At 47.7% G+C, this 18,143-nt stretch overlaps 1 protein-coding gene across 1 annotated transcript in view; it reads left to right on the plus strand.

The window, feature by feature from the left end:
* The window catches only part of SLIT1 (slit guidance ligand 1), a 171,621-nt gene that overhangs the window by 20,537 nt on the left and 132,941 nt on the right, over positions 1-18,143 (plus strand). Inside the window, exons 2-4 of the mRNA XM_060034372.1 lie at positions 427-498; positions 2,742-2,813; positions 8,996-9,067. Coding sequence (XP_059890355.1) covers positions 427-498; positions 2,742-2,813; positions 8,996-9,067 — 216 coding nt within the window. The remainder of the gene's footprint in view (positions 1-426; positions 499-2,741; positions 2,814-8,995; positions 9,068-18,143) is intronic.

Consider the following 18,143-nt stretch of genomic DNA (forward strand, 5'->3'; position numbering starts at 1 on the left):
TGTTACTCCTATGAGGTAGACAGTTATTATCCCTATTTTATAGATGAGGAAACTGAGGCTCAGCAAGGATTCTACCTGAAGAGCCTCTCTAATTGGCTAGTTTCTAAATTCTTTCCTGTGTGAATATCTTGTCTCTCCAACGAGACTGAGCCCTTTCAGGGCAAAAGCTGCGTTTTGGGGTTCCACAGCACTCCCAGCAGTGAGTCCGTGCCCTGTGCGTTCCTGTTGGTCAAACATCTGCTGCAAAGAGGTCCCGGCTTGTTAGGACGACACAGACTTGGGGGTCCCGGGGCTTGGCTGGGAAGCACCCAGCCCCGTTGGCGAGATGGTTGACTTAAGCCACGTGGAGAGGGAGCTCGGAGCGGAGCCCTGGCCTGGGGGCACCCTGGGCAGCTCACCATCTCCTTCTCTCCTTTCCTCCCCCAGGGAACTCAACGGCAACAAAATCACTCGGATCCATAAGAATGACTTTGCGGGACTCAAGCAGCTGCGGGTGCTGTGAGTATGGCATGCTGCTGCCGTTTATAACCTTTCTCCTGCCCCCTCCCCTCAGTGGCGGTCTCACGGCAGAGCCCTGGTTGTGGGTCGTAGGGTTGTAGGCCAGCTGGGCCCCTCCCCTGCGCAGTCAGTCTTGGGATGCCGTGAGCGGGTGGGTGGAGGTGTGCCAAGTCCTGACCCAGAGTGGCCACTGTCTCCCATATGGCTGAGAAAATTGGGCATGAATTGGGCACCAGTAGTCACTTCCTGGCAGGACCTGGGAAGATGGGGCTGCCTTGTCCATTGGCTGGCTTCTGGGGTGAAGGAACACCAGGCCTGCTCAGGCTGCCGTAACAAAAGACCAGCGACTGGGTGGCTGAAACAACAGAAATTAATTTTCTCCCAGTTCTGGAGGCTGGGAGTCTAAGATCGAGGTGCCGTAAGGGTTGGTCTGTGGGAGGCCTCTGTTCCGGGCACCTTCTCGCTGCGTCCTCACGTGGCCTTTCCTCTGTGTGCACACAGAGAGATCTCTGCTGTCTCTTCTTCTTACCGGGACACCAGTCCTATCAGATTAGGGCCCCATCCTTACGACCTCATTTAGCCTTAATTACGTACCTTATCTCCGAACACTGTCACATTGGGGGTAAGAACTTCAGTGTATGAATTTTGGGGCGGGGGGGATGACCCAATTCAGTCTATAACAGTCTCTGCAGCTCTTTTGAACTTGTGCCCCAGAAAGACTTCCCAGCAAGGCCACAGACCCCCTGACTTGAGGAGGAAGTGACTGGGAGCCGTTGAGGACAGAGGTGACTCCCCTCAGGTGCCTGATAGTGGCCGACATTGGAGGTGGCAGGCATGACTTTGTCGGGGTGGCCACCAACCAGCGAAGGCACCTGCCTTGTCAGGCTGTGCAGGGCTGAGGAGCAAGGGGAAGGGGTGGATCCCTTCACCCGCTCCTGCTCTGTTGATCTTGGGGTGCAGAGACACCCCTACATGTGTGCATTCTGATGTGAGGGTGTCTCAGCCCACAAACTCAGGTGTGCAGGGAAGAAGGGCATTTTAAAATTTTCTCTGCATCAGTTTCGACTTTGAGCCCACATCCCACCTGGCTGGCAGGAAATTCATTAGCAGACAGTCATTGGGTCCCTCATTCCCTACTCCCAGGGTAATGCAGGGGTCCTGGGGCCTCAGTTCTTTCAGAACTATGGACTTTGCAGCTCGGAAGGTCTTTGGAGGAGCTGGTGACCCTGTGGTCGATCCTTTCTGGGATTGTAACTGTCAGGCGCTGGGGAAGGGGTCTCTGCGTCTCCAGAACCACTGACTTCGGAACCCTTCCCAGGCTGAGGAATCTCTTCGGAGTCTGGGGAAGCCCTCCCTCCTGCCTGGTGTTACCCTTCCCCCCACCTCCCCGCACACCACCCAGCATAAGCTCCTCAACAGCACAGCGTTTTTGGAAACAAAGCAGAGGAAGAGAAGTGTCTGGTGGCAGCTTCTGCCCCCTGCCCAGCCCCAAACTTCATTTGAGGCGCTTGCGGGAGCACATAAGCCACCTGCTTGAGAGTAGGGAGGGGAAAACACGGGAGAAAGACATACCTGATGAGCTCAAAAATTACCACGCAGCAAGTGATCTGCCGGTGAAGAGTGCTGCCCTGCCAGCTGGAGGTTCTGGGTTTCAGGGCGCGTTGGTGGTAAGGAGGGGCAGAGTCCCCCAGAGCCAGGTGGTTCAGTAGGCAGCAGATGTGGCCAGGCGGAGCGGGGGAGCAGGCAGCGGGGGTGTTGTCTGCCAACTGCAGAGTGTGTTTGCCGCACGTGTGGGCTGGGCCCAGTTGGTACATGCTCCTCTCCCCCCGCTACTGGCCGATCTCCCCTGCTCTGCCCCCCGGGACATGCACGCTCTGGGCCGGAGAAGGGCACGTGCGCCAGCAGCACAGAGCCAGCCCCCACTGCCTGGGTGCGGGCTTCCCTGAGCATGCCTTTGGAGCAATGGCCTGGTGCTCTGGTGGCCCGTGGCCTTCTGCCATGCAGGCAGCTTCAGAGGGTCAGCATGGGGTAGGGCCGGAAGCACATCTGGCTGCTGGAGCTGGGTGTGTTGAAGAGCCTGTGTCGGGAACTTGCAAAGCTGTGAGGAAGTTTTGTTGGCTCAGGCCAGGGCTCAGATCTGTGTGCGTTGCGGGCATTGCTCCTGTTTCACTCCCTTGTGCCAGCTGTCTCTAGGAGTCCTCGTCCACCATCCTGGAGCTGTTCTTGTCTCTTTCCTTCCCCAGGCAGCTGATGGAGAACCAGATTGGAGTGGTGGAACGCGGGGCTTTCGACGACATGAAGGAACTGGAGCGGCTGTGAGTATCTGTGGGCACAGGCTCAGGAGGGCGGTGGGGACTGGCGCCGCGTGGACTCGAGAGGCTGAGCCTGGTGGCAGGAGGGGGTGCTCAGGGACAGGACTGCACGCCCAGCCTGCCTCTCGCCTGCTAATGGGGGCCAGGGGCAGCTGTAGCCGTGGAAGGGGTCGCAGCGTCATCGTGAGATGATGGCAGAGACAGCTGGAGGTGTCCTCACTGCATATTCTAAACACAGGCTATCCTTGTTGTTTTTCCCTGAGAACGCATCATGGCACAAAATCCACACAGTACAGAGGCAGTGAAATTTATTCCTATAATCTTATACTCCAGGCATAACCACTGTTATTGATTTGTGTGGCTTTAAAGGAAGCACTAATGTGCCAGGGGGACCAACCGCAGGGAAGCCCTTAGGAGCAGTGTCTTGGGTGCTTGAGGCCACAACACAGAACTGAAGGTGTTGTTTTCTGATTTGCATCATTTGTTCCTTAGGGGGCTTTTGAGTTAATAGGTCTTGATCAGTTTTTACCAGATTTCAGATTGGCAATAATGAGAAAAAAAAAAAGGCGGCAGTATGGGTGAGGCGGGTGATGGCCACTCACATTCATCGTGGTCACCGGCCTCATTTTTCTGCTTTGGTTTGGCTGTAGGTGTCCAGAGTTCTAAAGTTCCTGCCTTTTGAACCAGAAAGTCCATTTGATTTTAAGGAAATAATCAGAGACATGGCTAAAAATTTATATATCAGGATCTTCATTGCACATTGTTTAACTACAACAAAAAAATTGGAAACACCCATTCTGGTGGAGATATAAGATATAAAGTCACATTTCTGAAGAACTATTAAGGCCATAGGAATGTGTCTACAATATCACATTAAGTGCAAAAGGCAGGAAGTACATTTATACTAGGCAGGATTTTAATAAATGAAAGGCAGGATTTTATTTACACATTTACATTTGTGTAAATAAAATCAACTTGTATATGTACAGAATACAGGAGGAAGAAAATAAATGAGACTATTAACTCTCATCACCTGGAGTGGTGGGATAACAGTTAACTTTATTCTTTATGCTTTTCTTTTTTTGTGGATTTTTTTCCAATGAGTTTATGATGATAATTATAGCTATTATTGATTGCCTTACTCTATGCCAGGCACCAAGATAAGTGCTTTGTCCTCTAATATCTCATTTAATCCTTAAAACAACACTGTGGTCAGTGGTATCTTACGGATACCACAGAGAAGCGGAGGTGCACAGAAGTTAAGGCACTTGCCTTATGAGATGATTATTAAATGGTTAAGTGCAGAAACGGGGGTTAGAACCCGGATCATTTTGCCTCCAGAGCCCAAGCTCTTAATGGCTGTAACCTAATACCTTACTTTTCTCTTTTACTCTAAAGAAAATAAGGTATTAAATAAATAAGGTATTAAATAACTGGAAAGAATATGGTTGCCTTCCTGCTGCCTGGAGAAAAACCAAGTTGAACTTTTCCTCATCCAGGCCTAAAATGGAGCCGTAAGGAGCCCAAAGCTAGAACAGATAATTCATCCTGTGTTAGTTTTCTTTAAAATGCTCAGAACAAAATACGCATTCATGACCTGGTTATGAGGGGCTGATTTGGTCCTAACCCATTCCGGCTCCAGCTCCGGGGCTGCCATGCCCTGGGGAAGGAGGAAAGGTGGGAAGGAGTCTAGACATGACTGGTGGCCCATGTCACATCTGCTGCTGCCACCCAAGGCTGGGCATGGTGCTTCTTTTTGAGTCATAATGTGTCACTGCAGACTTTGTCCCTTCTGTCCTTTTCCAGTTCCTTTCTTCCGGGGTGGGTCACCAGCAACTGCGTGGTGGGCAGTTACTGGGGTGTGCGATTGCTCTGTCCCTGGGGACGTCCAGTGCTGGCCGTGGATGGCCCTCTCCTCTGAATTGTCAGAGACCAATGGTGGATCAGTTAATCATAAAAGTTGGATAAAGTGGGGAGTCATAAAAGCCATACATACTCTAAACATTTCATTTTATGTTAAAATATATAATGTGCATTTACTGACCCTCCCCGCCCCCGTTTTTGTTTATTTTTTTTTTGGCCAAGGTCTTACTTTTTAGTGTGAGATGCTGATTGGAGTTCTGTATTATTTTCCTCGCCTAAACCACACACATATACCCTGCTTACGATTTTTGGTTTTGGTTTCTTTAAGGTGGAATGAAATTCTTAGAAGGCCCTTGGAAGCAATCTGGCAGGAGAATTCTGAATTTCTTTTATGACTTCCCTGCTTGCCCCCTGCCGCCCAGTCTTTTACTTAATTCCACAACTCTTTAATTAACAACTTTCCTTTTATTGACTCTTACCAAGGCATTCAACCAGTTTTTGTAGAGATGACTCTCTCTTTTCATGCTAGTATTGATATTTCGTTCATTTAGGTAATTGTCAGTTCGATTATATAATTATAAGTACCTCTGGCATAAACAGCTTGGGAACAGACATGATTGGTTCTTGTGCGCAGTTACAGACTCGCGCGCAGAAGCAGAAGTGTGCGGTGCTGCCAGCCGTGAGGATTGGTGGGTCACAGGCATCGGTTGTCTGATGTTGGGGGGCGGGGCGCTCGGTCACCCTGGGCCGGCTGAGGGTGACCGTGTAACGTGGAGGCTGCCGAGGTGGGAGACGGGGAAAGGCAGGCTTCAGAACCCACCTCTCCCACTCGATGGTGAGACTTGGGTGAGCCACTCATCTCTGGGCATCCCAGTCCCCTCAGCTATCAAAGAGACAGCTCAACGAAGTCTACAAACATATTCTGAGAACTGAGAGCCCAGCCACGTGGTGAGATGGTGGTGGTCAAACCGTCCCCCTGGGGTTGTTTCTGGGAGGAGACAGGAGGGTTATGTGCATGACCGTGATGCTTTGTACTCAAGAGAGAGAAACGCACCTTTTCATTCTGCTTTCCCTCTGATGGTGAGGTAATGCCTATAACGCGTTTATTCTGGTGCCTGGCACAGAGTAAGGTACGGCTAGTTGGGACTCACGACTATTGTTGTTATTCTTAGCTTCCTGTAGGTCCCTCACCACACTGGGTCCCTCCTTTGATTTTCTACTTTAAACTAGCTATTTAAACTAGCCTTTTCCTCTTAAGTGTTTTTCAGAAATTAAAGCCAGAAAAATGAGAAGGTCTTGGGGGAAAACAAAACAAAACAAAACCCAGTGATTTCCAGGCAGTGTAAATACAGGATTAATTTATCAGACGAGGTTAAGGAACTTGGAGCGATCTGATGTCTACTCCTGTTGCTTTAAGATTACATTGGTGGTCCCTTTTTTTCCGAGGCAGTGATGTGTTTCCCTAGGAGCCTGCCCTTTAGAGTAAACTTCTCACAGCTTGTCTAAAATTGCAACCCTAATTGTACCGTGTTAGAAAATGGTACCTTTCTCACATATCAGATGAAAAGTGACCTCCTAGGAGGTAACCACAGACCAGTTACTACTGGCTACATCGAATTATATTTCTTCCTTCCTCCCAGCAAAAGAAAGCTTTTTTCCAGTTGGTTTATCATCCTCTAGAACTGTTAAAGGAGATGGTTGTGAGAAATTCAAAGTATACGGTAGGGCTTCCCTGGTGGCACAGTGGTTAAGAATCCGCCTGCCAGTGCAGGGGACACGAATTCGAGCCCTGGTCCAGGAAGATCCCACATGCCGCGGAGCAGCTAAGCCCGTGTGCCACAACTACTGAGGCCCGTGTGCCTAGAGCCTGTGCTCCACAGCAAGAGAAGCCACCGCGATGAGAAGCCCACACACTACAGCAAAGAGTAGCCCCCATTCACCACAGCTAGAGAAAGCCTGTGCACAGCAGTGAAGACCCAACGTAGCCATAAATAAATAAATAAATTTATAGAATGAAGTTTTTTAAAAAATTCAGACCCCTTAGCCTGGCCCTCAAGGCCAGACAGGATCTGCTCCCAATCTACTTTGCCAGTTTTACTTTCAAAACCTCACCTTCTCATCAAAGATAGCCCTCTGATGGTGACTTCCCTGGTGGCCCAGTGGGTAAGACTCCACGCTCCCGATGCAGGTGGCCTAGGTTCAATCCCTGGTCGGGGAACTAGATCCTGCATGCATGCCGCAACTAAGAGTTTGCATGCCACAGCTGAGGAGTCCGAATGCTGCAACTAAAGATCCCGCATGCTGCAATTAAGACCCGGCACAGCCAAAATAAGTAAGCAAATAAATAAATAAATAAAATATTTTAAAAAAGAAAGAAAATTGGTTACATATCTAAAGATCAGCTTATTTTTAAAAAAAAAGATAGCCCTCTGACAGCCCCCGTATGTGGGGACATATTCTTAGACCCCCCAAAGCTTTACCCAAACCTCTCTTGTGCCTCTAGCTGAGCTCAGCTAATGTCATGTATTCATTTGGCAAATAAATGTGTTGCACGCCTACTATGTGCCAGACACTGTGGTGGGCTCTGTGACACAAGAGTGGACCAGAGGGACTTCCCTGGCGGCACAGTGGTTAAGAATCTGCCTGCCAATGCAGGGGACACGGTTTGGAGCCCTGGTCTAGGAAGATCCCACATGCCGCGGAGCAGCTAAGCCCGTGCACCACAACTACTGAGCCTACGTTCTAGAGCCCACAAGCCACAACTACTGAGCCCATGTGTCACAACTACTGAAGCCTGCGTGCTTAGAGCCCATGCTCCACAACAAGAGAAGCCACCACAGTGAGAAGCCCGCGCACAGCAATGAAGACCCAACACAGCCAAAAATAAAATAAATAAAAATTAAAAAAAAAATGTATACGGTAGACTGGAGGGCAGGGGCTGCATTTTCTGCAGCCTTGACGTGCACCCAGATCACTTGGGGACCTGGTTGAGATGCAGATCCTGAGTCAACAGCTCTGGGGTAACCTGGGATAGTGCAGCTCTTACCACCTCCCTGTTGATGTCCCTGCAGGTGGTCCGTAGACACAGTGTGATTACCAAGGTTCCATACTTTATAGGTGTCACTGCCCCCCACCCCAGTTGGGCTGGAGTGCTACACTTCAGTGTCAGAGAATTGGTTGCCTAAGGTGACAAGATGAGTCTGGTTAAACTTCACTGCCTTCCTGGGACAAGTCTGAGTCCTTTCTACGTTGTCTTTTCAGGCCACATTCCAGAACCAGACTTCTCACTCCTGCCTGTGTCTATAATACTGAATAGTTGTCTGTCCACCAATAGAGGAATTGGGAGGGTGGCATGAATTGGGAGATTAGGTTTGACATAAATACACCATCTGGTGTAAAATAGATAGCTAGTGGGAACCTGTGGTATAGCACAGGGAACTCAGCTCAGTGCTCTGTGACGACCTAGAGGGGTGGGATGTGGGGGGCAGTGAGGTCCAAGAGGGAGGAGATATAGGTATACATATAGCTGATTCACTTCATTGTACCGCAGAAACTAACACAACATTGTAAAGCAATTATACTCCAATAAAAAATTTTTAAAAATTAAAAAAAATGATGGACATACTAAAAATAAAATGATTAAAAGTGTCATCCTCTGTTGTTTGGCATGGAAAGACATCCACAAATTGTTGTGTGAGGAAAATGCAGGTGGCCGAATGCTTTTTCTTCTATTATTTGAGGCTTTTAAAAATATTAAGCATGCATTTTCATAAATAAAAAAATCAATAAAGGTATTTTCATTCTGAAAAAAGACCTAAAGCAGACAATAAAAAAGTTGAGTCACCACTGAGCCAAATGTGGATGAAAGCAATAAAGAATCAGAACCCTGTGGCCAGTCCTATCCCATTAGCGTGTGTCTCACTTTTCAAGGGTAGTCAGGTGTCCAGCTCACAAACTGAGATAATATTTGAATCAGTGCCTGATTAATTACACGGGACCTTGCAAATGTAAAGTGATGATGATGATGGGTGTGGGAGGGCGTAACGGAAGGGAAGAGCTCTGTTTACTGACTGCCCACTACATGTCAGGTCCTTGGTTGAGGGGCTTTCAGAGATGTTCTATTCTTGTCCTCCCCAAGGATGGCGGAATTCCCACTTTATATAGATGAAGAAACGGAGGCTCCGAGAAGGGGATTCTCTGGGGTTATACAGTGACATGTTAGGATTTGAGCCCTGGGCCCTCTGACTCTGAATCCAGTGCTTTCTGAAAAGTCCCTTGGATTCCCCGGCCAGCTCCAACTCCTCCTCTCTTCTCTTTTTTAGACGACTCAACCGGAACCAGCTGTACGCATTACCAGAACTGCTGTTCCAGAATAACCAGGCTCTGTCGAGGCTGTGAGTAACGCTTCATGGAAGAAAGCTCTCTCTGTGGTCTTATCTCTCACCCGGTTGAGGGGGCAGTGTGTGGTCAGTGGGCCCTGGACTCTCCATGACCATGACACCTGTGCTCCTCACCTGGCAGGCATCGTTCAGGGCATCAAAGGCCGGCTTACTGTAGGAAGGTGCTTTGCGGGGCCTTTCTTCCTGGCAAGCACTTGACAAAATTGGCAGTCTATCCAATTCTGTGTGCTGCCCCTGACAGTGTGGTATGGGAATGTCCTCGGGGTGGGCAAGCTTGTCAGCCATGATGGCAGACTTTATGGGGAGGACCGTACTCATGCATCTCTCGCTGCCTTTGGCTGCCTTGGGTGGAATATTCATTCACATAAGCCCTTCTTGGATCTGTTTCTGTTTTCAACTCAGAGTAATGAGGTCTGTGAGCTTATTAACCGTGGCATAAAGTCATACTTGTATTTGCTGTAAATGTACTTCTTTCAAGTTTAAAAGGTAGTGGCCAATTCTGCTGCTCCATGATTTACGAGATATGTCTGTAATTGTTCTCCTGTACATTTCATTTTGTGGGATCTTGGGCAGGACAGGACCTTAGAGATTACCTGAGGACTCTCTTCTGCAGCTCCTTAGCGTATGTATGGTCTTTTAATCTTTGCTTGGCTACTTCTCGTGCTGGGGAGTTCACCACCTCCTTGGGCAACCAATTCCATTGTTGGACAGATCTGCATAAAAGAAACATTTTCTTAACTTTGAGCCCTAAATCTGCTTTCTAATAATTTATGATTTCTCTAGCTTTGCTTTCTGTAAGTACCTAGAACAACCATGTACAGTACTCTTGTTCAATTTTTGAAGGGCTGTCAGGTTTTTGAATTTTGAGTTGGGAGGTTTAGTCATCATTAACAACCTGAAAAAACATTGGTTGGGACCTTCTGCATGCCCAGCAAAGCACGGTGTGAGATGCTGAGGCTGCCGGTTCTCCCCTAAAGAAGAGTATAGGACACCTCCTAGGTGGAGGTGCAGGTGAGTCCGGAGGTGCAGTGGGTGGTGCAGGTAGGACTGAAGGGTGGGGGCTGGGTGGGAGTCAGCACCATGGGGCTACCTGAGTGCTGAGAGGCGTGCCTGTGGGGTCTGGAGCTTGATCTCCTCCCCTCTGATTAAACATGGCTAGTTCCTTCCACCTCTGTCATGATTGCCACCTTTTGATAAGCCCAGTGGTCTGCAGGCAGCTCCAGAATTTCTCATTGATCCTGCCTTCCAGTTTTTGTCCTTAGGGCGGAGCTCTAATTTTCAGTTTGTCCAAATGGTCTCTCCAGTCTCTTCCTGTTTCCTCCTCCTGGCCTGGAGCCCTCTCCCTAGAAATGGAGATGATCCCTCAGTGATGATCCCTTCTGCTGGTCTTTGCTACCCTTGGGCTCATACTGGGGCTTCTCTGTCAGTCCTCCTACAACTGGTAGGTTGGCCCTTTGGTGCCAGGCACACACAGTGAGTGCCTTACTTTTCTTCCTTGATTGCTGAAGGCACAAGACCCTTCCTAGCAGGTGCAGCCACCCTAACATCCCTTTAACCTGTGGGCCAGGGCTGGTCCACAAGGTCCATGCTGTTACCGGTCCCGTGCTGGCAGCTGGCTTTGTCCTGACTTGGCCCCAGCAGCTCCTGTTTTCTCCGCCCTGTCTTTTCTCGGAGCTGGCTCTTGCAGCAGTTATCACAGCTCTGCCTCTCTGCAAAAATTCATCCTGAACATTTTTTCTCTTGATCTCCTTCTGTACTTTTCTTTTTCCTTCTCTTAAGCCCCCTTAGCCTTTCAAGCTTGGGCCCCCACTCTCCCAGCATTATTTGCCTGCTTGGGTTCCCTTCCCTTCAGCACATTGATGCCCTTCACCATCCAGGGTTTGGAACATGTGCCTAGTTGCTGTTAAGCTCTGGGCACTGCTTTGATCCTCCTTCATTTATTTTATTTTAAAAAAATTTAAAATTTGTTTTTAAATTTCAGCTTTACTAAGGTATAATTGACAAATAAAATTGAAATATACTTAAAGTGTACACTGATGATTTGATATACATACACATTGTGAAAGGATCCCCTGCCACGTTCACTAACATATCCATCACCTCGCATATTTATCTTCTTTTTTTTGAGCACATTTAAGTTCTACTCTCTTAGCAAATTTCAATTGTATTAAGAATGTGTTATCAACAATAGTCATCATGTTATATGTTAGATTATACTCTGTTACCAACCTCTCTATTTCCCCATCCCACAGCCTCTGGCAACCACTTTTCTGCTGTCTGTTTCTATGAGTTTGACTTTTTTTAGATTCCTCATATAAGTGATACCATGCAGTATTTGTCTTTGGCTTATTTCACTTAACATAATCCTTCAGGGTCCACCCATGTTGTCACAAATGGCAGGATTTCCTTCTTTCTCATGGCTGAATTATATTCCACTGTATATTTTATATATATATTTTTATATAATATATATTATATACAATATATAAATATATATTATACATAAATATATAATATATATAATATATTATATATATATATATATTTCACATCTTCTTTATCCATTCTTCTGCTGATGGACACATAGGTTGTTTCCATCTATCCCTCATTTATTTAAAAATATCCAAGACCCTATCGTGTGAATCTAAATCCACAAACCTCCCGGCTTTTGCTTGCAGTCACCTCCAGCTCTATTCACAGTTTGAGGGGCCAGCATCTTTCGCCATAACCTCCACCAGCTCGTAGGGCTGAAGGGGAGAGGACAGCTCTGTAGGGGTCTCTCTCTCTCCCTCCAGCACTTGAGTCTACCTTTCATCAGGGGCATCAGCGCCCTGCATGTCCCTGGGCCCCCACCTGAGAGTGGTGATACCGTGTGGCCAGTGTGGCTGCCTTCTTGGCCGGTGTCTGGGGAACCAGGATCCCTAGTGGAATGGGAGGTAGCGCAGGGGAGTAGGAAGTCAAGTGTCATATAGTCCTGGGTTTTTCATGGTGTAACTCAGGTGGAGTTTTTCTTACCTGTGCACTGTTAGGCTCTCCTGAGGCTGAACTGAGATTGAGCACGTACAGTATCCAGGACAGCCTGCAGCAGACGTTCCTTGTGTCCCTGACGTGTGGGTGAGTGAAGGGCCCTGTGGTGGAGCTGGTCCTCCTGTGCACGCTGTCTTGTCTGACTCCTGTGACCCTGCAGGGCAGACAGTGTCTCTGGTTTTACTGCTGACAAACGTCAAGGTTGGAGAGGTGAAACGACCTCCACAGGGCCAGTAATGAAGCCCTTTTGGACACCCTGCCCAGTGCTCTTCATGGCTTTATATTTTAAGAGGAGTCCTGGAGAAAAGGACTTCTGCGTTTTAATGAATTTTAAATACCCAGATTCTTCAGCCAAAGGCTGGCACAAGGAGCTCTATTCAAGGAGTAGAAGAGTGATTGAAGGGGACAGGAGTCTGCCTGACTCCTACTCCTGGCACCCTACGGGGCTGGGATCCAGGGCAGGCAGTAGCCTCCAGAAATGTTGGATGTTTTCACCCCGGTGGCCCAGGGCTGGCTGCCTTGGGGACAGGGCCAGTCGGCAGTCATCAGAGGGACTTCTAGAGGAAGGACCCCCCCCCCCCCCGATGGAAGGCTTGGTTGCCCTTTGGCTCCAAGGGCAAAGGAGTATTTCTAGGCTCTATAGCCAGAATCTTTCTCTAACACTTATTGCCTTTTCTTCCCAGGCATCTGGCCCCTAACTCTAAGCCTTTCCTTATCCAGGAGCATAGCTGGGTCTGGGTATAGGGAGACTATTTTCTTTAGCTCTCCTCTTTTTTTTTTTATTTAACGATTAAAGAAAATTGAAGTATCAATATAGTTGATTTACAATGTGTTAATTTCTACTGTATAGCAAAGCGATTCAGTTATCCATCTATCTATATCTGTAGCTATATCTATATCTATATATATACACACACATTCTTTTTCATGTTCTTTTCCATTATGGTTTATCACAGGATATTGAATATAGAAGGTCCTGTTGTTTATCTATTTTATATATAGTAGTGTGCATATGTTAATCCCCAAATTCTTGTTTATCTCTCCTCCGACCCCTTGCTCTCCCCTTTGGTAACCATAAGTTTGTTCTCTATTTGTCTGTGAGTCTATTTCTGTTTTGTAAATAAGTTCATTTATATCATTTTTTTTAGATTCCACATGTAAGTGATATGATAGGATATTTGTCTGTCTTTGTCTGGCTTCACTTAATATGATAATCTCTAGGTCCATCCATGTTGTTGCAATGGCATTATTTCATTCTTTTTATGGCTGAGTAATATTCCATTGTGTGTGTGTGTGTGTGTGTGTGTGTGTGTGTGTGTGTGTGTATACCACATCTTTATCCATTCATCTGTTGATGGACATTTAGGTTGCTTCCATGTCTTGGCTATTGTAAATAGTGCTGCTATGAACATTGGGGTGCATGTATCTTTTGGAATTAGAGCTTTCTCTGGATATATGCCAAGGAGTGGGATTGCTGGATCATATGGTAGCTCTATTTTTAGTTTTTTAAGGAACCTCCATACTGTTCTCCATAGTGACTGCACCAATTTATATTCCCACCAACAGTGTAGGAAGGTTCCTTTTTCTCCACACCCTCTCCAGCATTTATTATTTGTAGACTTTTTAATGACGGCTGTTCTAACTGGTGTGAAGTGATACTTCGTTGTAGTTTTGATTTGCATTTCTCTAATATTAGCAATATTGAGCATCTTTTCATGTGCCTGTTGGCCATCTGTATGTCTTCTTTGGAGAAATGTCTATTTAGGTCTTCTGCCCATTTTTTGATCGGGTGTTTTGTTTTTTTGATATTAAGCTGTATGAACTGTTTGTATATTTTGGAAATTAATCTCTTTCAGTAGCATCGTTTGCAAATATTTTCTCCCAGTCCATAGGTTGTCTTTTTGTTTCCTCTCGTTATTTCTTAAGTCCACCTCTAAGCATAGGAGTGCAAGCTGATGGGACTTTGGGGAGGACTCCTGTGCAGCATGCCCCGCTTATAGCAGCCTAGAACGTGAATTCATGACCAGGGGCAGTACTTCCTGATGCCTCTCCAGTTCAGGTCATCTCAAAAAGGGCACATTCTGGGAGGAAATGATTAAATAAACCTTTTTATTGATCTGGTTGTTTGTCCCTGTTGTCTGGGCCCTGAATTTTTCACCTTGGTGATGGTTATAGGGAAGGGTACAGGAGCAAGTGCTTAAAGACTTATTTGCTAATATTCTTTTTTTTTTTTTTTTTTTTTTTTGCGGTACGCGGGCGTCTCACTGTTGTGGCCTCTCCCGTTGCAGAGCACAGGCTCCGGATGCGCAGGCTCAGTGGCCATGGCTCACGGGCCTAGCTGCTCCGCGGCATGTGGGATCTTCCCAGACCAGGGCACAAACCCGTGTCCCCTGCATCGGCAGGCGGACTCTCAACCACTGCGCCACCAGGGAAGCCCTGCTAATATTCTTTACCTTCCCTCCCCCCCCCAATCCATCGACCTGAGCATCTGGCATTCCAAAACATCTCTCATAACTCTCCCAGTGGTCTGGCTGAGGAGCACTCGGGCACTCCTGGTTCCAGAAACAGGACCCCTGCAGGCTGGTGAGTTGGGGTGGGCGGGGTAGTATAAAGGCACAAGCAGCAGACTCACGGGCTCCCATGACAGGAAGTGAGGCACAGCTGGGACTAAGGGTGTGAGGGATGTTTCTAGTTCTTTCTGATTGTCTACCTTGTTGTCCCACTCCTCCCCGCAAACCAGTGTCTTGGGTTTACCAGCAACATCTCAGTTCCACCATGACTTTGGTTGGCCACCGTGCTTACTCCCCTCCTACTTCCTGTGACCTTGGAGCTCAGATCTCCTCGAGTTTCCAGTCCCAGCCCAGATTTCTGGGGAAGGATGCTGGTTGGCCCATGCTTGGTCAGGAGTTCACTTCTGGGCCAAGGAGCTGTGCTGGCGGCTATGGGACCTCCTGGTGTAGTCACACTCTGGGGCCTACCCTCAGGAGGAGGGTAAGAGACGATGCAGGGCTTGGCGTTTCTGGCCTCTCATCTGGTGACCTTTCTTCTGTTTTGAGGGATCCGTTACTAATACTTTCCACCTGGAGCAAATCATGGATTTTTTTTTTTTTTTTTTTTTTTTTTTTCCACCAGAGGCCGTATGTTAAATCAGCATGAAAACAAGTTTGAGGGAGACCAAATGTGCAGGGTAAGGTGTGGCCACAAAGCACATCAGGTGGTGTGGCCCACGTTTCAACTGATTTTGTCTGTGTAGCTTCGGCAGTTGAAATCCTCTTGCTGGTTATTCCTCACCAATGTTTCTCCACGTATTGGGTTAGTCCATTTCTTTCCACATTTGGGACGTGCGGCCCAGAGAGGTGATTTGTCCTGGACCACAGAGTAGTTTGGTAATAGGGTTGGAGTTAGACACCAGGCCTTCAAGGGACCATAAGAAGTCTGAAAATGGGCTTAAACCTTGACCTAGAAATCTCACGTTTGGGGATTGACCCTAAAGTCAATAAAATATGACCACAAACATGTTCATTGCAGCATAACTCAGAATGTTGAAATATGGAATATTGAAAACTATATGGAACAACTGAAATGCCCCACCTTGGGGGAATGGTTAAGTAAATGTTGGTACATACACTTGATGGAAAATTTATATCATCATCAAAAACGGCCTTTATGAAAGACAAAGTAACACAGATAAATGTTTGTGATACCAAAGCCAGGATGCAAAATTGTTTTGACAATATGGTCACTAAACAAATTACTCTAAAGCATGCACAGGAAAATGACTACAAAATGCCAACAGGGGTTATCTCTGGGTGGCTTTTTCTTTTTTATATTTCCCAGGTGTTGGATAAAAAGAGTATAATATTTTTATGGTAGGAGACCTCACAGTTTTTATATGCACTGGAAAACCTCTGTTGTCTGAGTTAAAGTGAACACTAGATAAATGATGTTGGGCCACTTCCTTGAACCCCGTTGAGCCCATTTGTTCTTCTATCAGATAAAGATAATAATGTCTGCCTCACAGCCTTTCGTGGGGATTCAAGAGAGGTGTAACTCCCTCTCAGGTCAGGTGTAAGCTCGGTAGCACACAGTAGATGCTCAGGAAATCAGTGAATTTTCCCTTTTACAGATGAAGAAATTCAAGCTCAGAGGATTTGTGACCTGCTCAAGGGGTTGAGGCAAATTTGAACCCTGGTCTGTCTGATGCTAAAGCTCATCCTTCCATATCATCCACCCCCTCCCAGCCGTCCGCCCTCTGCCCACCTCCTACACCCATCTACCTATCATCTACCCACCACCCAGCCAGCCTCCCTCTCATCTGTGCTCCCATTTACCCATCTACCAACCCATCAATTAATCCGCCCATCCCTCCATCCTCCATCTCCTGCCACTGGTCCTCCCATCTAACACCCTCCTACCCACCTATCCATCTGCCTGCCCCTCCAGTCTTTTACTCATTTGCCCACCAAGCCCACCCATTCACCCCCCACTTAGGCATCTACCAACATACCCATAAACCTACCATACACCCATCTATCCCCCCATGCCTCACCCACCCTCCCTTCTCCTCCCCTCACCACATCCAACTCCCCTCTCACCTTCCATATCTGCCTGCCCATCCACCCACGCACCCACTCACCCAGCATTTACAGAGGGCCTCCTATGAGCCAGGCACTGTGGTCGGTGCTGAGAACACGTGACAGCTGTGTAAGACGGCTAGGTACGGCGCAGTCTTTGCAGGAGGTGAGGGTTTATCACTAGTGCTCTTTGAAAGCAGTCTGTATCCTCTGACCTACCAACAGTTTGGAGTGTGTGTGGGGGAAATGATTGCCTGGCTGGACCCGTATCTCCTGCCTGGGGTGGTTATATCTCGGTGGCAGGTGACCTGGGTTGAAGATCAGCTTCATCACCTGATAGCCACCCATGAGAGGGTGTGGAGATGTTGTTTTGCAGATGCACATAGGGGTTGTGGCTAAGGTTAGAGGGACAAATTTGAACCTGCCTCCTCCTCTTATAGCAGCAAAACCGAGGCTTCACCCACATTTGGGTGGGGAGCACCGTGAGCGTCAGCCGCCTGTGCACTGTCCTCCCAGATTTGGGGAGGAGTCTCTCCCGTTGCCTTGCAATCCCGCCTCTTGCTGGTTGCATTCCCTTCCCTAGTCCAGAAGCCGCTTCTGGAAACCCAGTTCCTCTGGGTTTCTTTTTAGCCTTGAAACCAATATGTGCCCTGACAAGATTGACCTTTTGTGTCTCTGCTGGGCCTGGAAGGGGTGGGGGTGGGTGATTAAGGGCAGCCGAGGGCATTGATTCCCCCTTATTTATATCCCTGCTGTAAGGACCAGGATAATTCATTACCGGCCTCGGTGGCTGGAGAGGCGGGGGTGTGATATTCTGCTGGAGCCCTGTTGAAGAATGCCTGACCCCACTGACCTTGTCTCGAGCTGGGTTTAATTAAACTGTCAGCACTGGTCAGAAGAACAAAGCCTCCCGTCCCATCCTGGTACCCAGCCCCCATCAGAGGCAGGGGGCATTCTCTGCTGAAATGAAGAGCTGTTAAAAATGGATCTGTCTTGCCTCTGAGGGAAATTACCCGAAGCAGGAAGGCGACCTTGCTTTTGTGACACGTCCACTCCAGGCAACAGATCTGCGGAACTGAACCGTCCTTGCCACCCGCCGAGGACCCCAAGTGTGAGGAATGGGGCTTCTTCCTGCCACAACTGCCTTAAGATGCCATCCCTCACTCCCTGGACTTTCCTTTTCCAAGAAAGGAATTTCAGGAGTTTTGTCTGTGAGATATTAAGTCTGTGAGGTGTTTCTGGCATTAATGATAGAAAGAAGCTTCCTTGGTTAGAAGGTTTGGGGAAGTTTGAGGTCAAACAAGTTTCTCTGTGGAGTTACTTTCAGCCCCTTTAATCCACTTGTGCTCACTATAAAGCCCCCAGGGGACATGTAGGGTGTTGCCAAATTGATATGACTGTGAAAGTCTTGAAAATTTTATTTTTAGGGAATACCTAGATCTTGTAGGTCTAGTGTCAGACTTGCTGAG

This window comes from Delphinus delphis, chromosome 16 (assembly GCF_949987515.2).
Source record: "Delphinus delphis chromosome 16, mDelDel1.2, whole genome shotgun sequence".
Taxonomy (NCBI): Eukaryota; Metazoa; Chordata; class Mammalia; order Artiodactyla; family Delphinidae; genus Delphinus; species Delphinus delphis.